Raw genomic sequence first — 25,000 nt, forward strand, 5'->3', positions numbered from 1 at the left:
TTAAAGAAAAGACGAAGCGAAACGGGAAAAACAGTTCAACACAAAGCACATTTATTCCGCGGCAAACGATAAGCACACATATACAATTATACACCAAAAGCAAATGTAAAAATAGAAGAAACACCACAATAATGCACAAAAAGCAAATGTAAAAGAGAAACACAATGCAGATCTACTACCGACTACCGGGCACACGGCAACACTTGTACAGTTTTACTTCACAGACGGCGCCGACAACACATATACTCAAAGCAAAAGAAAAAGGGACCACCCTCAACGATGATGGGGGCAGACGGGCCTGGGGCCGAGACCGCGTCGAGCCTACCCATCTGGTGATGAGCCGCAAAATGGTGGTGGCTCCCCGACTCCGCGGGCCTCGCTGACAGTGTCTGGAATGGGGTGGGAACGGGGCCCCCTTTTCACACTATCTCAGCGCGGGGGGGGGAAACAGGAGGGGGTTGTTGATGCTCGGGGGAATGAGGATATCTCGCTGGCTCGGGTCCCGCGACGAGCGTCTCCACCGCGACCTCGGTCGCGTTACCGGCCTCCCCTCTCCGCAGCTCCCCGACTCTGACACGAGCGCCCTCTCGACTGCCTTCGCCGCCGCCACCTCCTCTCCAACTCTCCCACTCTCCACAGCTCCACAGCTCCGTCCAACTGCTTTCTCCGACTCTTCTCTTCTCAACTCTCCTTGACTGACTCCTTCCAACTCCTTTTCGGCGAGCAAACGCGGCCCTTTATAGCCCCCGGGGCTTCGCTCCTTTACCTTCGACCCTTCACCTCTGGCTGGCTCCCCATTGGACAGAGGAAAAGTGGGCGTGAATGATTTTTGATCCGCGAATCTGCATATAGCGATTATACTCCGACGCACCTGGAGGCGGGGCCAAATCGCCCCACGTTCGCTGATAGGACGGAACAGAAGTGGGCGTGAATCGTTTTTGATCCGATTTCTCGGAAAGGCCGGCGCCTTTGCACCCGCTGCTCGGTGCGTGCCCTGAACGAGTCCAGGATCGGCGCCCACAAGCGGCGCGGGAATGGCGGTGATGCGATGGTTGCGAGAGCGAGATGTGACGGTAAAGGTCATGGCTGTTGTTGTGAAGCGGCGTTGCGGTTGGTGGTTGTTGTGTGATGGCTGTTGAGATGTGGTTGGTGGTGGTTGTGGTGGTAGTAATGGCGGCTGGTCCAAAATAAAGATAGTAAAAGAAAAACGGCCGTCCTGAAGGGTCGCAGCCCGAATGAATGACATTTATTCCCTCTAAACAACGGGTTTGGGCCTAACTACACATATACTTACAGAGATATCTCACCTAAGGGACCTGAATGGTGGTTTGCGAATTTCGTCAACCACAACACTACCCCCTCCCCTTTTTACAGACTCGTCCCGAGTCGTCAAATTTTCGTGTACCATCATGTGTAGTTTTCCCCTAGTACATTTTACCTACGGATCCCTGAGTGTGACATTCATGGTATTCGTGTCCCCAAAATAAATAACCTGAGGGCTGAGTAACTACGTAAACAAGCTCACTCACACGGACGACTTAAATAAAATTGCCGGCGCTAGGACAGACATGCCGGGGGCGCCCTCATATGTACAGTACATCTTAACCTTAACTTACAAATTTTACACTAAACCATGGCCCAGGATCAATGGTCTCTGCAAAAAGAAAGCAGTTAGCAGAGAGCCAGGCTGCTTGCATGCAGTCTCTGGCTCAAACAATGCAGGTGACAGGGAACGTGGCCGGCTGCTCACACGCAGTCCAAGGCCTTCCCTTTTGAACTGAACGCAGTGAACCACAACGGTGCATGGGCTGCACAAACGCAGTCTCCGTGCCAGCTCAAGTGGCACACGCAATGAGCACAACGAATGGATGAATGGATGGACGAAAACACTGTGCACGGGCCGCCACTGCAGGCCCGTGTTGTAGCTGCCAACAGGGCAGTTCTTGCAGCTTGCAAACTGTTGCTTTCTGATCCTGGGGCACATGGCAATGAACAGGGGGGGGGGGCAAAGCGAAAATTGAACAGGACTGGTGAACAGGGGCAGTGGGCATGGCATGGCAAAGGTGATCAGGCAAACACAGCCTGCAGAACAAGGCCGCTGCAGGCAAACACAGCCGGCAGATGAACTGGCCGGCACAGGCCTTGAAGCACAGCAGCTGCAGACAATCCGACCGGCACAGGCCTTGCAGCACAGCAGCTGCTGACGATCCTGCCGGCACAGGCCTTGCAGCAAAACAACAGCTGCCGATGAAGTGGGCCGGCCTTTGCCTTGCAGCAACGCAGCCAGCAGATGAAGCTGGCCAGCCTTTGCCGTTCAGTGGAGGTTGGTGGAGGGAGTGCGGTGGTGCTGGCCACTCTGAAGGCGGGCTCGGACCTACCCTGCGGTCTCCCTCCCAACCTATCGCCTTTGCCTGTCACTGTCTACACCCACTCCCTTAATTTGTCAAACCCCAATTTAGCCACAACTTTTTATTTTTATTTTTACTTCCCCACTATAAATCGTCCCCTAACCCCCTTTATCGTCCTTGGTCGGCTAACCTATCCTGTCACCGAGCCTACTCCCAACCCCTACGTTCCCTTCCCGGAGGGGAATAAGGGAGTGCTAACGTCCTGTGTCGAGGCCCAACGAAGCCTCAGGATGGCCTCCCCAGAGTTCAGCGATCTATAACACAAAGTGGGTCCAGCGGCCCACAACGAGAGCGAGGGGATGGATGGTGCGGAGGGGTACACTTCCTATTCTACCCTATCCATTTAACTGTTAAACTACCCCAGGGCTTTCAACAAGCGCCTCTCGCTTAAACTATTGGTTCTAACAACCCAGATTCCCGTCGCCTGTGTTGGTGTCCTCACAATTTCGGGCCTCGCCCCCCAATTTTCTCTCCGTGCCCTCACACGGTCTCATGGCTGGGACACGTGGCTCCCTTTGGCAGGCACGACCCTCTGCCGATTCTGCGACGATGGCACCCCCGGGCACTACACTGCCTCCGAGCCTACCAGCTCCCTAAACACCGGGGAGTGCCCCCCATGGCACCTCCCCTGAAACGCACACGTGGCAGGCTGGCTTCCCAGGCCCCTTTCCGAAGGTCACCCGTGCCCACAACACTGCCCACGCAGCTAATGGCGCCCCGGGCCCCCGCACCAAGCAGGCGCACCCGTGCCCACTACGCTATCCCGGCCCCCCATGGGCCCTTGGCCTACCACGGCTGACTAGCCTGGTGCCCGGGGTACCCACTCAGCGATACTCACCTTTCGCAGCCACGCTCCCAGCCCGTCAACAGGGCTCCTGCACCCCTCCAAATGGGTTTCGAGCCTACATTCACACCAACAACAAAACGACCTCCTTTTTTCAATTTAACTAACCCCTTAACTCCCTCTACACTGACCCCGGGGTCCCTTGGGTGGGAGTCACTCCTCCCCCAATCACTCATCGCACCATGCAGTCCCCATTCGCTCCACTCACACAGACCCGCTGGCCTCACTCACTCATCATGTACTCACCTCACAACTCTTCAACATACACACCGCTGAACTCTGCCATCCTTCTAACTACTTCCCCTAACTAACTCGTGCTCCCACGTCGTCCCTTACACGATAGCACGTTCCTTTTAACACTACGTTGCTAAACTACGTCCCCTCTACACACTCACTGTCTCCAAATAATCCCATTAATCAATTTCCCAACCTAAATCTCGCTACAATCCCTCTAACTAATCCATTCCACGGACTCCATGAGGACTTACCCCTGCCCCATGAAGTAGGTCTAACTAAGCTAACCCTTCCCCCTAACTAGTTTCCATCCTGTGCCCTGGGAAGGGGGTCTTCCACCCCTTGCCCAGGAATCCTGTGCACCCGAAAGTGAGGCTTGCTTTTTTTTAATTTTATTTTTTACATGCGCAGCACCAGCGCGGCAACTCACAGCTCGCGCACTTTGCACCTGCCTGTGACGTCATGCAGCTGCACGTGTACCTCGTCCCTCCTTGGACGGTACCATCCGGCAGGGATACCCCTCCTGCCGGATTCCAACCCCACGTGCAGCCATGACGTCACCGTGCGCATAAAAAAAACACAAGCCCCACGTCTCGAGCGGTTCCCCACGCGAACACATGTGCTTTGCCCGTTGGAGCTTAACACACACGATCGCGTGGAGAACCCGTCCGGTCCAAATCCGTAATCCTGCCTAAACTTTGTCCGTCCGCGGGATCGGCAAATCCACCGCGTGCGTTTCCGGACCGGGAGTTCACTCTCGCAAGCGAGCACGTGGGGGCCTCGTGCGTTGCACAGCACGGACCGCACGCTCGCTGCTGGGTGAACCCGGCACGGTCCCCGAAACAACTACAGCCGCTACTCGGCTTTCTTTCCTCTGTCGCAGTCTCCGTCTCCATTCCACACACGCACTCCCGCGTGTTACGACGCTAACAACCCTCACCATAAACTCACACCGGGAGACGCGGCTGCATGTTCACACATGCCGACCGACATCTCCCTTACACACAACGACCTTGCACACGCTGTCTCTCTCACACTCGGCCGCTCACTCACGCATGCCATTTCCCTTGCACACGTGGCTCCACTCACTCGCGGCCTTTCACTCACTCGTGCCATTTCCCTCACACAAACCATACTACTCACACACGCGGGGGCACTCATCCGCGGTGCCTCACTCGTACACCGTGCCTCACTCACACACGCGGGGGAACTCATCCGCGGTGCCTCATCCACACACGGCGTGCTGGGAAGCACGCCCTTCTGCACACTTACCACCTCACCACTCACACACGGGGTCGCTTCCACACACGGGGTCTTTGTCACCCACCCGGTCGCTCTCACACACGCCCTTGCACCCACGCTATGCGTGCGTTGCAGCACGCATTTCGCCACACTCGTGAACACACACCTCGACACCGCACACACCGGGACAACCACACTGGGGATTCGTGTCCCCACAAGGGTCTCCGGGGCCTCTATACCCCCCAAGCTCTCCGTGCACCTGTCCACAGCACTCCTCCCGTCGACCTCGCAAAGCACGACCGAACCCACCTGGTCGTGACTCGCCTCAAGGGGGCATACTCCCTCCCCTCGTTCCTGGAGGAGGCTATCCCGCTGCTCGCACCGGTTCCCTGCACGGTCCGCCAGCTCACCCTCACTATCCTCCACTACCTCCGTGTGTGTGTGTACGTCTCTAGCCTTGTAATTATCATGCAGTCTCTCCTCTATTTTTTCTGTCTCCCGTGTCTCTATACCTTTATAAGTTTCTGTTGTCCCCTCCTGTCTATTAGTCTCCGCTTCTTTCTGGCGTCTTTCCCTTATCTTTATGTAGGTCAACCTTGCTTTCTCCTTAAGTCGCTCCCGTCCTTCCCTGTTTTTCACTCCTTGCTCTTTCACGATCTCCGCGTACCTCATCCTTGCTTTCCGTCTTAATTGTTCTTTTCTCTCCCTCGCAATTCCTTTCACTTCGTCTCTTATCTCCCTCGTGCACGTCTCCGTCACGCTTCTCGCCAAATACGTCCCCCGAATTATTTTCTCCTTACCCGCCTCCACCGCGGGCCCGACAGCCGTTGCACTCCCTCCCAGCTCGTTCGCTTCCACACGTGGCGTCGCCATTTTGAGCTCCGCTGTTACTGCCTTCATGCCCGCCTGCAGGCTTCGGCCCATGTTCTGCGTCTCACCCCGCAGCTCTTTCATTTCTTCCTTCATTTGCTGTGTATTCGCATCCATCTTTTCGTTCATGCCTTTTATTTCGTTTTTCATTTCATTTGTGTTTGTATCCATCCTCGTTTTCACTTCGTTCATATTTGTATCCATTTTTGCCAGCATGGCGAATAGCTGGGCCATGTCGGGTGCGCTTGGGTGAGCCGATTCAGCCAGGATCGGGAGGTTTTGGCGGAGGGGGGGTGGGGAGGTGTCATACACCGCGGCCGCCGCCGCACCTATTTCGGGCTCTGGGTTCAGTTGGACGAGTTCGTGTTCCTGCACAACCAACATTTCCTGCTCGGGGTTTTCATCCTGGACCATGGATTCTACACATGCTACATCCATTTCTAATACCCCCGGCTCCCGCTCGCCTTGAGACGCCATCTTATTTCTCGTAAAGGGTTAATTTAAATCGCTCGTAATTTGGAGGGAATCGTGGTCGCTTCTCTCACCCCTGGACCGATTCCCGTGAATTTAGCTGGAGGCAGGAGAGCCCGTTTTCCCGTTCTCCGATACCAGTGCCGCGAGGAGGGCGATGAGTTTATATCCCACTCCTGACACCAGTGTTGCGAATTCGCGCCCGCCGGCGTGCGAACGGCCACGTAACTCGAATCGCGGCACGTCGCCCACCGGACGGACAATCCCGTCGTGACCCTCCCGGACCAACGCCGGGAACTAGTCACGGGTGGGCCTTTCGGCCTCACCACGATCGTGCCAATCGGCCCCCCGCGTGGGATAGGGTTGCTCGCCAAATTCGGCCTACCTAAGTACCCACACGGAGGGTAGACCGGGTGATCGCAGGTCGACTTCGGACACGGGCCACTTTAAGCGACCCGTTCCGTACTATCGGGATAACCGAGTGGTGTTATCGTCAACCTCGACGGTTCGATTAATTATTGGGCGTATTTAGCCCACGACCAACCCTTTACGTGAAGTAAGATGGAGATTCAATTAAAGAAAAGACGAAGCGAAACGGGAAAGACAGTTCAACACAAAGCACATTTATTCCGCGGCAAACGGAAAGCACACATATACAATTATACACCAAAAGCAAATGTAAAAATAGAAGAAACACCACAATAATGCACAAAAAGCAAATGTAAAAGAGAAACACAATGCAGATCTACTACCGACTACCGGGCACACGGCAACACTTATACAGTTTTACTTAACAGACGGCGCCGACAACACATATACTCAAAGCAAAAGAAAAAGGGACCACCCTCAACGATGATGGGGGCAGACGGGCCTGGGGCCGAGACCGCGTCGAGCCTACCAGTCTGGTGATGAGCCGCAAAATGGCGGTGGCGCCCCGACTCCGCGGGCCTCGCTGACAGTGTCTGGAATGGGGTGGGAACGGGGCCCCCTTTTCACACTATCTCAGCGCGGGGGGGAAACAGGAGGGGGTTGTTGATGCTCGGGGGAATGAGGATATCTCGCTGGCTCGGGTCCCGCGACGAGCGTCTCCACCGCGACCTCGGTCGCGTTACCGGCCTCCCCTCTCCGCAGCTCCCCGACTCTGACACGAGCGCCCTCTCGACTGCCTTCGCCGCCGCCACCTCCTCTCCAACTCTCCCACTCTCCACAGCTCCACAGCTCCGTCCAACTGCTTTCTCCGACTCTTCTCTTCTCAACTCTCCTTGACTGACTCCTTCCAACTCCTTTTCGGCGAGCGAACGCGGCCCTTTATAGCCCCCGGGGCTTCGCTCCTTTACCTTCGACCCTTCACCTCTGGCTGGCTCCCCATTGGACAGAGGAAAAGTGGGCGTGAATGATTTTTGATCCGCGAATCTGCATATAGCGATTATACTCCGACGCACCTGGAGGCGGGGCCAAATCGCCCCACGTTCGCTGATAGGACGGAACAGAAGTGGGCGTGAATCGTTTTTGATCCGATTTCTCGGAAAGGCTGGCGCCTTTGCACCCGCTGCTCGGTGCGCGCCCTGCACGAGTCCAGGATCGGCGCCCACAAGCGGCACGGGAATGGCGGTGATGCGATGGTTGCGAGAGCGAGATGTGACGGTAAAGGTCGTGGCTGTTGTTGTGAAGCGGCGTTGCGGTTGGTGGTAGTTGTGTGATGGCTGTTGAGACGTGGTTGGTGGTGGTTGTGGTGGTAGTAATGGCGGCTGGTCCAAAATAAAGATAGTAAAAGAAAAACGGCTGTCCTGAAGGGTCGCAGCCCGAATGAATGACATTTATTCCCTCTAAACAACGGGTTTGGGCCTAACTACACATATACTTACAGAGATATCTCACCTAAGGGACCTGAATGGTGGTTTGCGAATTTCGTCAACCACAACAATATATATGTATGTGTGTGTATGTGTGTGTATATGTGTATATATATATATATATATATATATATATATATATATGTATATATGTATGTGTGTACTAGTGACGTACCCATGCTATGCATGGGTGGGAGCCCAAAAGCAAACAATGCGGAAACTGCGAATGCCACAAACCGTGAAGCAATAAATTCCACATTCCTGTGACACCTTCAGACGAACGTCAAGCATGGACAGCCAGTTTATGAATGATTTGGGCAAAACATTACTGCAGCTGATCCCAACAGAAGTGAGTTGTATGCCAATGGCGAAATTGCAAATTCCGAATCTGCGAATGTTTTGGGTAGAAACCCTCACATAATTTCCTCATTCTGTTTAAACTCCATCTCTCTAGAACTCTTTCAATTTCTTTTCGTTCATATTTTGCAGTGTTTTTTTTCATTTGTCCACACTTGTCAAATTATCTTCTGTGAATGTTCCCTTTTTTCCCCCCTCTCATTTCCATTGGCAAATCTGACTTTTTTTTTTACCACACCTTGTGATTATTCTGCTTTCTTTCCTGAGAGCAGTCCTTCGCAGGGTACGGGTCTCGTTCATTAACACAACGCTACGGATCGAGCATTGCCGAGATATTGCCAAGACTGGGCTTGCCCTGGAGGTGCGGATCAAGCGGTGAGCAGTGATAGAGTTGATGATCATTATACCACAATCACCCTTCTTCACTCAGTTTTGATAACAAAATGTAATTTATTGCTTTTCCTCTGAGATTCTGTAAGTTTGGAGTCAAAGCACAAGCAGTTACTTAAGAATTTACTCATCGATCTGTGAAGTAAACTATTGTGGAGTGTCATGAAATTAGGAGCTGGGTTGCTTACTGACTACAATATACTCTGAGATTTTTTTTTTCTTGTAGCATGGAGTACCATGACGAAGCTGCAAATGAGCCAGCAGCTGGCTCTGACTATGAGGCAACGCCTGTAAATGTGCACCAGCCTGCGGCTTTTGCCCACAAGGTTCTGCAGGTCACTGGCCTGTCATTCTTCTTTGATGAGTTCCCAGAGCCTGCTCACTTAGCTTCCCCTTTGGCACCATCATCCAAGGCAAGACTGGGGTCTCATTGGTCAGCATTTCTACCTAAAAAATGTCTTCACACTCTTCCTAAAGCCTTCCAGCACTGTATGCACCTTTTCAATTCTTCCACACTTTCTTGAAGTACAGAGTGACTGACTCACTGTGGGGTTTATCGTGAGATGAAAAAGGAGTCACCTTAATTTTTATGAATTGTACATGTTGTGCTTGTGTTGTATATTATTTTGTAAAAACCTGATAACTTCACATACAACGTATTGTCTGCAAATTTTGAGTGATGAAATTTATCCACGAACTACCGATCAAGTAATGTAAACAGTTTTGTAACTGTGCAAATAACTTTTTTAAAATGCCTTTATTTTATTGAAGGATGCGGAGCCAAAGCTCTCTCCCTCCTGGAGTCCTCGCCTCATCTCTGAGCCACATCCACAGTTTTCCCGTACCTCAGGTGCAACCGTGACTTCTGATCCGATTCAGATTGGGAATTGCGCTGGAAGAGTTGAGGTCAAAGTTCATCTCAAGCAGAATGATGCATTACCAGGTCCAAAGGTATTCAGCCAAGCCAACAGGAATGTCAAAATTCAATTGTTAAAATGTTGGTTTCTGAATCGCATATAATTGTATCTTGTATAAATGTGTTGATCCTCGTGAAAAATGTTAAATTTTGCAGCTCGATGTTGATGGCTTCATGGGCTCTTTGAATGTGTTCCTGTCGCCGAGACAAGCTCACCTCCTTTTGGATCTCTATCACACTCTTGGGTTATCTGGTGAAGACCAATATATGCATACTTTTTCCACCACATCAATATTCCAGACAAGCTTACCACGATTGACACACCTATTACCACTTTATCGCCTTCAGAGACCCGCAGTAGCCTGAGTGAAGTGTTTGGCCGCAACAAGCCACTGAGTAGCGAAGACATGCGACGCATTGAGAGCCAGCTGACGCAACAACTTCAAGAACAGAACGTACAACATGGCACAGGTGCTCATCATCGTGACAGAATGGATTCTATTGGGCATCATGACAAGACAGGTGTGTCTACTCCGCATCTCCAATCCTTTTGTTGTTTTCACATCTTTATTATCCTTTCACACTTTTCACACTTGGGAATATGTACTTGAGGTAACTATTAAGGTTACGATTATTGTTGGACGTGTCAGATGGCATTGACATAATTTATGTTTACAAAAGCATTCCCACAATGAGAGGGGGAGCACTCGGTAGAGTGCAAAACCTCTGCCGCCAATACTGCTGGGTCACTTAAGTGAACCTGATATCCTATTCATTCTAGGTCAAACCGGACCAGACTCTACTGAACCGCGATTGAATAAACTAAACTAGATCGACGCGCATGTAGAAATGCCCAAAAAATAAAATCGAAATTTTTTTTGAAAAAAAAATTGCAAAATTTGTTGTTTTTTTTTCCTCTAACAAAATTTTTTGGGGGGGTTGGAAATCACTTAAAACATGTAGAAATGCAAAAAAAAAAATTCAAATATTTTTCAAATAAAATCGAAATTCTTTTGAAAAAAGTTGCAAAGTTTTCCAATTTTTTTTTTTTTTTTTTGGACCAAGTCCAAAATCTAATGGCATGTTCCTTGGACCATACCTAATCCCCCCACCAAGTTTCGTCAAAATCGGTCCAGGAGTTTTTCCGTAATACTGTTCACAAACAAACAAACAAACAAACAGACAGGGGTGAAAACAGTAACCTCCATCCATCTTCGATGGCGGAGGTTAATTAGTTCATCTTCAATACATCCCTTTTCTTTCAAGATAATCTTATTTTTTTATAAACTATCAAAGTTAGCTGGCATTGGTGGACAACGCCAGGTCCCTCCTCCCATTTCTTCCACTCCCTCTGGACTCCCACCCCACCCTTCCCTTCCCTCCGTCCACCTCCACCCTTCCCTTTCAGATCAGATCAGGTATCGGAGCATGCGTCGAAGTAGCACGTTGCTGTATCCACTTTCCACCGGTGAGTGAAGTTTCCACTCCAGGGGCCTCCGTCTGGCCATACCCCAGGTCGATACCTGGCCCATCCCCATCCTCATCTGATCTGAGATGCCGATCAACCCCATCCTCATTTGAGATGCCGATTGACCTGCTGCATCCACACGGCAGGTTGTCATCCTGTTGGCCTCCTCCACCCATGAGGCTCCCTCACTGAGAGAATATGGTGAGCTGGATCAGCATCAGGAAAATGAACCACCTGTCCATACAGCCGGAGCTGACGCTCACAAACTTGGCAGACAACAAGTCTCATCTGAGTCTGTCTCAGCAAATGCTCGTTGGAGACTGACTAATGATAGCCAAGGATTCTCTGAAGAGACCTGGTACCAAAGGAGTGAAGTCTCTGTTTCAGATCCTTGGTCAGAGTCCAAGTTTCACATCCATTGAACAAGATTGGACACACCAATGACTTAAAGACTCAGACTTTTGTCCTCCTGCATAGGTACCACACCCCATGGTCCAGTGAACCCTTGACTCCTCAGGCTCGAACCAGACGTTTATTGACCTCTGGCTCACAACATGCGGATACATGAATACCGCTGCCAAGGTAAGGGAATCTCTCTGTGACCTCAACATCTTCGCCACAAACGGGAACAGACAAGAATCCAGCATCCAAGATGTCATTGAAAGCTTGGATCTTAGTTTTAACCCACAAAACCCATAATCCCAGCGGCTCAGACTCCTCATTCAGCGCCTGGAGGGCCCTATAAGGATATCCAGCAAAGATGACTGCATAATCTGTGAAACCAAGGTCAGACATACTGACATTCCCAAACACCACACCGCAGCTTGATATCTCTGACATCCTTCCCAGAATCCAGTCCATTCAAGCGCTGAAAAGTGTGTGGCCCAGCACACACCCTTCATTAACTCCAGCAACAACTGGAAATAAGTCAGAGATGGAATCACAACACCTCACAGCACTCGCAGTACTAGAGTATAGTTCAGAAATCAGATCGATCAGTTTTGGTGGCACACGACGAAGACCGACCGAGTCCTCCAGAGGGCATCCGATTGATTTAATCAAACGCTTTGTGGAGATCAACATAGGCTCCGAGCAGCCCCTGTTGAAACACTCACCTACTTTCGGTGAGAACCCGAAGAGCAAGGATACGGTAAATCGTTGACTACATTGGTGTAAAGCCTGACTGCTCTGGGTGCTGGTGCTCAAGCAGGTGGCAAACCCAATCAAGAATTATCTGAGAAAATACCTTTCCCAGCACTGAGAGCAGCATCACCCCTCGGTAGTTATTGCAGTCCTGGTGATTACCCTTCCATTTCCAGAGGCCTCTTTTCCACTCAGTTGGGATGATGCCTGTGTTCCAAACAGAGCAGAGAACTGCATACAATGACATGATTTCAACATTTCCACCAGCCTTGAGAAGTTCAGCATGGATGCCGCACATCTGGAGAGCTTCACCCCCTTTCAACTTGTTCACCACAGTCTGTGTTTCCACAAATGAGGTGGTTCACAGTTGATTGGAGGGTAAGCAATCGAGATAGGAACACCCCTGACATCCAGCTCAAGAGCTGGTAGGGGCATCTTGGTACAGCCGCTCAAAGTAATTTGCCCAGCAGGCCTTCCCTTCAGACTCCTCTGTTAAGAGCTCACCACCCTCCATTGTAACTACAGGACACCAAGGGACAGGCTTGGAGGAATTCAATGCACAAATTCCTCTGTTAGCAGGATAAGAATCACTTTACCACGGGTGATGCTCTACTCCTTCACAGATTCCTCACACATAAGCCTCCTTGTCCACTCCTCAAGGAACATACATTTTTAATCCTCAGCTCCCTAAACAGCTCGGCTCTGTCTTTAAACCTGGCCTTTCGACTGGTCAATGGTATCCCATGTCAATGGGAGACAAAGTTCTTCTTCACCTGACTGGAGGTTCCAAGACATCCATCAGCAACATTAAGGATGGTAATCCGGAAGGTACTCCACAAGTCTTCAGGATTCCCCAAAACACCCAAACCACCCAAATCCCCACTCAGCCTGTTCGCAAACTCCTCAGCCACCCTCACATGCTTGAGCTTTCCAACATCCAGATTCGGCTGGGATGGTACCATTCTCTTGGATTTGACCTGCAACTTCAGAGTTGCTCCAAGAAGCCTGTGGTCAGTATTGAAGAACTGAGCACTCGGTAGATCTTGCAGTTCTGCAGCATCTTCCATTGACCATCAACAAGCACATTGTCAATCTCCTTTGCCATGCCACCAGCATTGGAATACCACGTCCACCGATTTGGCTGTAGGTGCTGAAACCATGAACCAGCAACCCTAAGTTCACGACTTCTTGCAAAGTCGAGGAACTTGGTGCTATTCTGGTTCACACTTCCAGTCCAACGTGGACCAACACGCATCTCATAACCATCCTTACACGTCTCATAACCATCCCTATCAGTGCCAGTTGATGCATTGAAATCCTCCAAGGCTAGAAGAGTATCTCACCTGATCAACCACAGACTCGAGCATGGCATAGAATGCCTCCTTTACAGTGAGATCACTCGCCTCAGTCAGAGCATACACAGAGACCAGGGAAATGAAACCCAAAGAAGGATGACTTCTCGGTCTCGTAATACATTCGTTGAGCAGTGTTACCTCCATTAAGGGGCTGTCGCACCTTGACGTTTTAGCCAGTGTATGGCAAGGTCTCAAAATGTATGTAAAACGTTGGCGTACGCTAAACTATTGATTTTTTTTTTTTTTTTTTTTTTAGTTTTCGGCATATAATAACGTGTTGGACTTATGCATAACGTATTAGTAACGTACACAGAATGTTTTAATCACAAATAGATAACTTATACCAACGAATGCTGAGCGTGTTGGCGGCGTTCACAACATATGCCCAAAGATAGTCTAACTTATGCATAGCGCTGCAGCGTATCGCCGACAATCACATGGCGTAGGCTATTAATAGGCTGCGGCTCGACGATTCAAATCATAACCGCACTAGACATCGAAGTGTGAAGCCGCTGTCACACCTTGACGTTTTAGCCAGCGTATGCCGACCTATGAAAAATTTGCTGAACCAAGCTGGCACACGTTGAATACGTTAATGGGTAAGTTTTGTATACGCGAGTACGTCAATTTTCAGCATGTTGAAAATTTCTCGACGTACTCGACATATGACACACGTTCCACATACGCTGGCATAAGTTGTAGGCACGCTATGCGATCGTTGACACACGTCGACACACGTTACTTGTCCGTTACTCATAAGTCGAAACACGTCAAGGTAATGGTTAGCGTCAGTGTTCCAGACTCCCTGTTTTTTTTTTTGTTTTTTTTTTTTTCGGTATGACGGTGATGTTGATACTTCGATTTCTAGTGCGGTTATGATTTAAACAAAGACGTATGGCAGCGTACTACGAAAAAAAATCCAGCGTACTACGATGTATGCCAGCGTGCTCTTTACGTATACAAACTTACCCATAACGTATTCGACGTGTGCCAGCATTTTAGCCAAATTTTGCATACGTCAGGCATACGCTGGCTAAATCGTCAAGGTGTGACAGGGCCTTTATCATTGGAGTCAGTTTATTGGACACAGCTACATCAACTCCTCGGGCATGCTAAACACCCGCCATGATCTCACCACTGGCCTTGAAAATTGACGAGGGGGGCATTATGCCCCACCCCCAGCCCAGAGAGGGTGAAGACCAGGATAGACCTTTTAGACCATTTGGACCCTTTCAACCTTTCCACCCCTTGGACATCTTAGACCCTTTAGACCGGGAGACCCGTGAGACCCCTTTGGATGCACACCACACACACATCTATCGTCTTATTGCACATTACTTTGCTGAAAAAGGAAAGGATACTTATTGCAAAGTCTACCAACTCGGAGGGTGTGTACTCTGCTCAGTTATCTATCTGGTCACTGAACCTTAAAGAGTGCTGCAATACTGATGATCAAACGCTGGAGCTCAGATGATAGCAGAGACGTGTGGGTTGTCCTCTCTTGGAGTGAAGAAATTCCATGTACCCAACTGAAGGGACTACATGTCGCAATAGACTAATCAGAGGACACCGCCGTCTAGTGGACGACACCTCAGCACCGCCCGACACCCCCTCCCCCCTCCCCCCCGCAATCTGACCTAGGAGGATATTCTGTGCTTTTCCTCTTATCAAAGAATGGGGGTCCCAAAGGCTTTGCCCAGCAATCTTGTCATCTGGTTAGCTGCTCTTCGGAGGGCAGCTCCACAGGAGCTACTGGTACTCCCACGAAGTGAGCTTTCAACTTAATTTTTTTCTTTTGTGTGTTTTGCGGAATTGATTGTTTTCCGATGGCTAGAGTGCAAATCCTGCATCCCACCTCCAAGAAAAAGGTAACCCAACTGCAGGAGGACGTTCGCAGAAGCAATTGGGCACCAGACCAGACATGGATGGCCGTTAGCTCACAAGGAGCTTCTCCACCCTTTGACAGGTTTTGTTTTTCATCCTGCTCGGTGTCTATATCCATACACCCTCTTCACCAGGAAACCTAGTGGGGGAGATGGTTCTGTCGCCAACAACCCAACCATGAAACGGGCTTATATGGTACCTGCAGAAAGTCACAGATCTGATTTGGCCTGACCTGATGATATCCGACCTGGGATCTATTGGTTGACCACAATTAAGCACATATTTAGAGCCAAACATCCCCTCCTGCTTCGCTGATGTGAATATTAAAAGAGAGAGAGGGGGAGAGCAAGGCGGGGGGGAGGGAGAGCGAGGCAGGGGTGGGGGGGAGAGCGAGGCGGGGGGAGAGCGAGTTGTGGGGGGAGCGCTGCCTCACCACATGTTACTCTGCACTCCAGGAGGAGCTTTGTGCGGGGGGCGGGGGGGTGGGGAGGGAACCCAGGAACCGCGAGAGGGAGAGCAGAGAGAGAAAGAAGTGTTGGAGGAATGTGATTCACTTCATTAAAATGGGGTCTGAGGAGTGAACAGAGGGAGGAGGGGAGGGGGAAAGAGTGATAAAGGTGAGGGGGGGGTGGGGTTGCAAAGAGAATGTTATGTTATGTTTTATGACAACACACACACACACACACACACACACACACACACACACACACACACACACGAGGTGTGATCAAAAAGTTTGATGAATGTTTGAATACAAAATTTATATTCAATGTTAAACTCTTACATCATCCACACACACACACACACACACACACACACACACACACACACACACACACACACACACACACACACACACACACACACACACACACACACACACACACACACACACACACACACACACACACACACACACACACACACACACATACACACATACACACATACACACATACACACATACACACATACACACATACACACATACACACATACACACATACACACATACACACATACACACATACACACATACACACATACACACATACACACATACACACATACACACATACACACATACACACATACACACATACACACATACACACATACACACATACACACATACACACATACACACATACACACATACACACATACACACATACACACATACACACATACACACATACACACATACACACATACACACATACACACATACACACATACACACACACACACACACATATACACATACATACACACACATACATACACACACATACATACACACACATACATACACACACATACATACATACATACACACACATACACACATACACACATACACACATACACACATACACACATACACACATACACACATACACACATACACACATACACACATACACACACGTACACACACATACACACACATACACACACATACACACACATACACACACATACACACACATACACACATACATATACACACATACATATACACACATACACATACACATTCACACACATACATACATACACACACACACACACATACACACACACACACATACACACACACACACACATCCACACATACACACACATACACACACATATACACACATACACACACATACACACACACATACACACACACACACACATACACACATACACACATACATACACACATACACATATACATACACACATACACACACATACATACACACACATACATACACACACATACATACATACACACACATACACACACACACACATACATACAAACACACATACACACACATACACACACATACACACACATACACACACATACACACATACACATACACACACATACACACACATACACATACATACATACACACACACATACATACATACACACACACATACATACATACATACATAACAATACACACATACATATACATACACATACACATACATACATACATACATACATACACATACATACATACACATACACACACACCCTTCCACTATTCTTGCCATTGTCGGAAACATTTCTGGAAGTCCTTGTTAATTGCCTTGAGACGGACTGTCATGTTTGATTTGATGTCTTCGATCGTTTCAAATCGCTTCCCCTTTATTGTTTGTTTCACTTTGGGGAACAGCCAAAAGTCGCACCGTGTAAAGTGGGGCGAATAAGGTGGATGGTGGATGACAGAAACATTTTATCTGCCAAAATGTCCAGACAGGGCACATTGTTGTGATGGAGGAGCCATCCGTTCCTCCACTCTTCTAGTTTTTTTCATCTGACTGTCTCTGTCAAAAGTTAAAAAAAGCCCCTCAGAGAAAGCCGAATTAACAGTTGCACCTTGGGGAAGAAATTGTAAATTTACCATTCCTTCCATGTCGAAGAATGGAATCGGCATGATGTTCACTTGTGATCTTGACTGACTTGCCTTTTTCGGTCTCTGTGACATAGCTGTCTTCCATTGGCTCCTCTGTGTTTTTGTTCAATGGTCGTACCCATAAACCCATGACGTATCACCCGTTATCACCTTGTGTAAGAATGTTGGATCCGAAATGCATCTGTCAAACAACTCGGATGAAATGTACACACAACTTTCTCTTTGTTTATGTGTGAGATGCGTGGAACAAACTTTGCGTTGACGCATCTCATGTTCAAATCGTCTGTCATGATGGACTGAATGGAACGTCTCCAGACTTTTCTGGACGTTTCCGAACGTGGCTTTATTTAATTTCAGCACACCGTTAAAACACTGTACAAACTCTTAACCTAAACCGATTTTCAAAATTTAAATGGCAGAATTGAGCTTAAGAGCAGTTCTGACTGCTAAAAAGAAAAAGAAAAAAGGGTTCATTTGGAATATAATTGAAATTCTGCATTGAACATTTTTAAGACTGATTTGTTTTTCTATACCCGTGTATTAACCGCACCCCCAACTTTTACCTTTTTGCCGATGAAAAAAAAGTGCGGTTTATACACCGGAAAATACGGTAAATATATTTTGCCTTCCAAACTCCAGGGATTTCCCCACAGAGAACCGAGTCGTGGTCGCCGCGCCCACTGCTCACTCAACAGGAGCTTTCGCCTGCTTTAAAATTATTTTCATTGCTCTCAATCAAGTTATCCTCTCAGCACAGTGCTTAATCTTTTCTTCACTCAATATAATTGCCAGATCAGCACAAAAAGTTAAGTTTAATGCTTTGACAATTTCACATGTTCTTGTAACTAAGCATATAAGCGTATTTATTTTCGGAAGGCTATATTTATTTCAGGAAAATATGGAGAAGGTGGGAGCATTGCCTTCCGTAATTAAATATGCGTATACGCTAAGTTACAAGAATTTGTAATGTCTTCACCTTTTCAGAATTTACTCTGGATTTTGACACTTTAGTCCACGAGATCCTCTCCTAAAATCCGAAATCATATTTCAATCGTATTCAATTATATACGATCGGACCCCTCCACTCACTGAAAAAGCCGCCAATGTTGGGACATTGTTAAAAAAACAAAAAGTTGTGTGTGTGTGTGTGTGTGTGTGTGTGTGTGTGTGTGTGTGTGTGTGTGTGTGTGTGTGTGTGTGTGTGTGTATATATATATATATTGTTACGAATTCGCGCCCACCGGCGTGCAATCTATCGCGTTTCCCTAATAGCAGCCGCGTCGCCCACCGGACGGACAATTCAGTCATGACCTTCCGGAACAACGCCGGAACCCTGTCACGGGTGGGTCTTCAACCCCACCACGGCCGAGCCAATTTTCTACCCACGCAAAATAGGGTCAATCGCCGAATATCGATATACCTAAGTACCTGCGCGGGTAGCCTACTGGGGGACCGTACCTCGGCGCAGGTCGGCTTGGACACGAACCGCTCAAGCGGTCCGTTCCGTTCTGCAGCGATAACCGAGCGGGTATTATCGCCTGACCTCACCAGATCAGATTCTATTTAACGGGTATTTAACAACCCAACTATTATTCCGCAATGCAAGATGGCATTTCAATGGGGAGAAAGAAGGACGCAACGAACGGGGTACATTTAACCAAGCACATTTATTTCAATTAACACGTAGGCACGTATGTACAGTCAAAGCAATCATGCACAGGACGGGGACAAAGACACGAGCAAGGCAAAAACACTACGACCGACTATTATTTATTAATGTACAAGCACTTGACCAGTTTTACTTACTGGACACGGCGCCACCAACATTCATTCAAAAGAAAAGGCTACCCCCAAAGACAAGGGCGCCAGACAGGGTCCGTAGACCTTTATGGCGTGGAGCCTGGATGACCGAACGGGCCCCATGAGACCGTTGCAGGTTACCTGCACCCTCGTGGTGCGATGATGGGCGAGTCTCAACGTCTGTCCCCCACGGCAGCTAGGACAGCCGCGGCTGAGCTTGGCCTTCCACGGGGCCGGCGAGCTCTCTCCGGCACTCTCCACACGGATGCGCAGGCTTGCGCGACAGAGCTGGCGAAGCTGCGCCTCCTATCCGCGTCCCTGGTGCCACGCCCGGACTCCCCACCGACTACGAGCTCCGACGAACGGGTCGTCCCACGGACCGCTTCTCCCTAGACAGGCCACCCCGAGATGAAGATCCCGACCAAGAAGACCACCAGAAGAAACCACCAACACACACACACTTGGCGTCCTGTGCGCCCTTGTATGCCTCCCGGCTTCTTGCTCCGCCCTCCTTCGAGCTCCTCCAGGAAGCTTCGAGAAAGGGGGCGTTCCTCAGTTCCAACGCCTCGCTCCTCCCTGTTTATCACTCCGCCCCACTTCCAGCTCCTGCGGGAAGCTTCGAGAAAGGGGGCGTTCCTTATTTCCAGCGCCTTACTCCTATGAACCAACCAATGACGAACGATCTCCCCTTTGCGGTGCGCGGGAAAAACAGGCGGGAAAATCCGTGCGCCGCCGATATACCTTGTTCTTTTTCCTTGGCGTTCTCGGAATCCCTTGTTCCTTTGGCTTTATAGAGATGGTTTTTATGAGCGGAGAGGGTTGTAGTGTGGTTTGCGGAGAAGGGGATCGGTAGTTGGCGTAGCGGGGAAGGTGGTTAGGTGATTGGCGTAATTGTGGTTAGCATTTGTGGTTGAGGTGATGAGGATGGCATGGTTTGAGAGGCAGGTGTGGTTGAGGCGATCGTGGTTGTTGTGGTGGTTGAAATGTGTTGGTCCAAAATAACGATGGTCAAAGAAAAACTGCTATCTCAAAGATCACAGCCCTGTGACACGAATATAATTCCCATTAAACAACGGTGGGGAAATCTAACTGAACACAGACTTATCGATCTAACTGAACTTAGGACCTTTATGGTGTTCTGCGAATTTCCACAGCCGTAACTATATATACATACATATATATATATATATATATATATATATATATATATATATATATATATATATATATATATATATATCTATCTTCTTCTTTCGGCTGCTCCCTTTCGGGGTCGCCATAGCGGATCATCCGTATGATCCGCATAGTGATTTGGCACATGTTTTATGCCGGATGCCCTTCCTGACGTAACCCTGGTCGCCTCTTACGACACAGGGATCTGGTACACCTATTTTAACCGGGGTATACACCGGCCCAGTACACTGGTACTCATTTCGCCGACCTCGGAAGGATGACAGGCTGAGTCAACCCCCTGGTGTATTAATTCAGTGGCCCAACGGGGCTTGAACTCGGGACCTTTTGGATCCCAAGCCGCTGCCCTAACCACTGCGCCAACACCAGGCTCATATATATATATATATATATATATATATATATATATATATATATATATATATATATATATATATATATATATATATATATATATATATATATATATATATATATATATATATATATATATATATATATATATATATATATATATATATATATATATATATATATATATATATATATATATATATATATATATATATATATATATATATATATATATATATATATATATATGGTCTAGGCTTGTGGAATAGCAATTGCACAGAAAAAATCGGAATACAACATATCAAAGGGGAAACGACAACAGCAGGGCAGAGGGAGAAACTAGTCAGGGATGGATAACCAAGGGATAAAAGTAACAATGAGGGTTAAGGCAGAACGCAAAGGGTGGACAACAGGGATACATAAGCAAAATTGTTTGACCAGGTTGTGATTTTCTGAAGGTCTGAGGAGGGGGAAGAGGCTGCTGCCTGTCTGTCAGAAGGATGAGTGATGTCATGGTGGAGTCATCAGCAAAGAGATAAAGAGGTTTTTCCAGTCAGTGAGATCATTGATGAAGATTAGGAATAATATGGGGCTGAGAACACTGCCTTGGGGAACTTCAGCCTTGACAGTGAGAGGAGATGAAAGGGTTCCATTGAGAGCCACACGTTGCTTCTGAGAGTGGAGGAAGTCAGTAATCCAAGAGTGGCGTTGGCCTTGGATTCCGTAGGCAGACAGTTTGGAGAGCAAGGCAGGATGCCAGACTGTATCAAAAGCTCGAGATATGTCCAGAGAGACCACCCTGGTCTCATGTCTGACATTGAGGGCATTCACCGTTGTTGGGAGATTAGAAGCAGCATGTACAAGGTAGAGTCACCAGGTCTGAATCCGAATTGATGATCTGAGATGAGGCTGTTGGAGAAAAGGAATGATTTTATGTTAAGGCCCAGTCACACCTTGACGTTTTAGCAATCAATGGCAACGTATTAAAATGTATGTAAAACGCTGGCTTGCGTTGAACTTTTGATGTTTTTTTTTTTTTTAAAGATTCAGACGTATTCATAATGACTTGGTCTTATGCATAACGTATTAGTAACGGACACAGAACGTTTCGTTGTGTTATAGATAACTTATACCAACGAATGCTGAACCTGTTGTCGGCCTTCACAACCTATGCCCAACGATAGTATAACTTAGGCATAGCGCGCTGCACGCATCGCCCACGATGACGTGGCGTAGGTTATTAAAAGGCTGCCGCACAATGATTCAAATCATAACTGCCGGAGAAATGGAAGTGTCAACATCGCAGTCACCCCTTGGCGATATTGCCAGCATATGCCGACCTCTGAAAAATGCGTCTAAAACGCTGGCGCACGTCGAATACGGTATGGGTAAGTTTGAAATGCGTGAATAAAACGCTAAAGTACGCTATCATTAAATCGTATTAAATGGAGTATGTCTTGTAATTTTAAACATGTTGAAAATTTTACGACGTACTTGCCATATGACACGCGCTCCGCATGCGATGGGAATAAGTTGCACGCACGATATGCGATCGTTGACACACGTTACTTGAAAGGTACTCATAAGTCGAAACACGTCAAGGTAATGGTTAGCGTCAGTGTTCCAGACTCCCGGTTTTTTTTTTTTCTTCGGCATGACGGTGTTCAGTGTACAGTGCGGTTTTTGATTTAAATCATTGAGCGGCAGCCTATTAATTATATTATATTATAACCGCACTAGAAATCGAAGTGTCAAAATCACCATCATACCGAAGGAAGGAAGACAATAAAACCAGGGAGTCTGGAACACTGACGCTAACCATTAGCTTGATGTGTTTCAACTTATGAGCACCTTACAAGTAACGTTTGTCGATGTGTGTCACCGATCGCGTAACGTGAGTACAACACGTTACTCATCGGTTATAAATAAGTTTCGGGTACGCTAAACATTACCTCGACGTGTTTCAACTTATGAGTAACTTACAAGTAACGTGTGTCAACGATCGCGTGACGTGCCTCCAACTTATGGCCAGCGTTATGCGGAACGTGTGCGTCATACGCTTGCATAAGTCTTAAAATTCCAAGCATGGAAAATTTGAGGACAACCAAAAAGTACAACGTTTAAAGCCAGCATACAACGACGTATGGCAGTGTTTTTCAGCATGCTCTCAATGTTATCAAAACTTACCCATAACGTATTCGACGTGTACCAGCGTTTTAGACAAATTTTCCAAAAATCGGCAAAAGCTGGCTAAAACTTCAAGGTGTGACTGGGCCTTTAACTGCGATGATGGATTCCATGACCTTGCTGACCTTGGCGTATGTACAATGTACAGTATTTACAGTACAGAAGTACAGTAAGGGAATTGGGCTGTAGTTAAGGGGATCTGTTTTTGCACCTTTTTATGGAATGCTGTGATATTAGCTGATTTCCATTTTCCCAGGTGGATATGGGAGACTAGTCCTGAAGTGTTTAAAAAAAAAAAAAAAACGCGAATACGTGAAGCGCAAATGTCGAAGCAGGTCAAACTTTATGACCCGCAAATACACGGGGTCCGCGAATCGCAAATTCGTGAATAGCCGAGTCCGACAGTACTTTAATTAGCCTGTGAGAGTAGATTGTGTTTCCACGTTTAGGGCATTTTAGTAGGCCGAATCAAAATGGTGGCTAAGACCCCCACGATGTGACATTGGGCTGATCAAGGATAAATGAGCCTTTCATGAAAGTAAGCCGTTAATTATCTTCAAAAGAAGTGTTTAAATTTCCCCAAAATACCCAGTTTTCATTCCTGCACTCCCTTGCTGTTCCCTTAGTATGCATGCAAAGTTCCAGGCTGCCAGGTTTCATCTTTTTGGAGTTATGGAGGAGTTTCTTTTCAAGAGAGTTTCCTTTTTTTTCATAATTTTCTTCCTCTCTTTCTTTGCTTTCCTTTTCTTTGTTTGGCAAGCTTTGTGCAAGTGTTTATAATTTGGTTTATAGGTGAATATTGGCCAACACTTACAAGGTGAGATTTTATTACTCCAAGGAAATGGCAGATTAGCACCAGAGTTATCTATCCCTCCTGCTCCCTATGCTCCACAGTCCACACCCCCAGCCACAACTGCAACATTCTCATTTAATATTTGTATTTTTGCAGTCATAAAAAAAAACTTTCAAACAAGTTCATTAAAAAAGCTGGAAATTGTTCTACATTTATAAATATCACAATGTTGAAAGAAATGGAAGTTTTATGATTGTTCATCCTATGCCATTGTTTACATTAACAAGGTTTATTGATTGGTCTAAAGGATTAATTCAATTTTAGATTGCTTTTCATTGGGACATCTGCAACATTAAATGGGTCATTCTCAAAATATCATTATCTTTGCATCTGTGGTTTTCATGTGTGACAAGGTATCTCCAATCAATATCAAATATTGTATATGGGGGAGACGCACCCCCAAGGTGGTCTCTCAAGCATTATGAGAGCTGGACTCTGGCTTATTCCTGATATACATGAGCACGATCTCGGATCCATCTTAAAGTGGTGTGAGCATCTGAAGAGGCCATGTTTGGGTTCATGCATCGAGATAAGTGCCCTACTTAATTTCCAATGCTTCCTCTTTCGCCAACCAGGTATTGTGGTGAAGCTTCGCAAATCTCCGACTTCCCCATTCGGGCTTTAGTCCAATTTAGTTCCGGCACCAGAAACAATTTAATCCTGATAGTATTTCTCAATGTCATCCCACATACTTGGCCAATTGAATTTGTTTTTTCCCAAAAGAGCCATACACTTGACCTCAACACTTTCT

General features: G+C 47.6%; 1 protein-coding gene across 1 annotated transcript in view; it reads left to right on the forward strand.

Annotated features, from left to right (window-relative positions):
* Positions 1 to 25,000, forward strand: part of LOC147020027 (autophagy-related protein 2 homolog B-like) — a 150,001-nt gene that overhangs the window by 32,938 nt on the left and 92,063 nt on the right. Inside the window, exons 4-8 of the mRNA XM_085894969.1 lie at positions 8,552 to 8,654; positions 8,896 to 9,082; positions 9,441 to 9,620; positions 9,742 to 9,838; positions 9,934 to 10,107. Coding sequence (XP_085751095.1) covers positions 8,552 to 8,654; positions 8,896 to 9,082; positions 9,441 to 9,620; positions 9,742 to 9,838; positions 9,934 to 10,107 — 741 coding nt within the window. The remainder of the gene's footprint in view (positions 1 to 8,551; positions 8,655 to 8,895; positions 9,083 to 9,440; positions 9,621 to 9,741; positions 9,839 to 9,933; positions 10,108 to 25,000) is intronic.

This window comes from Eptatretus burgeri, chromosome 9 (genome assembly GCF_056783735.1).
Source record: "Eptatretus burgeri isolate ZD-2024b chromosome 9, Ebu_testis_v1, whole genome shotgun sequence".
NCBI classification, from domain to species: domain Eukaryota; kingdom Metazoa; phylum Chordata; class Myxini; order Myxiniformes; family Myxinidae; genus Eptatretus; species Eptatretus burgeri.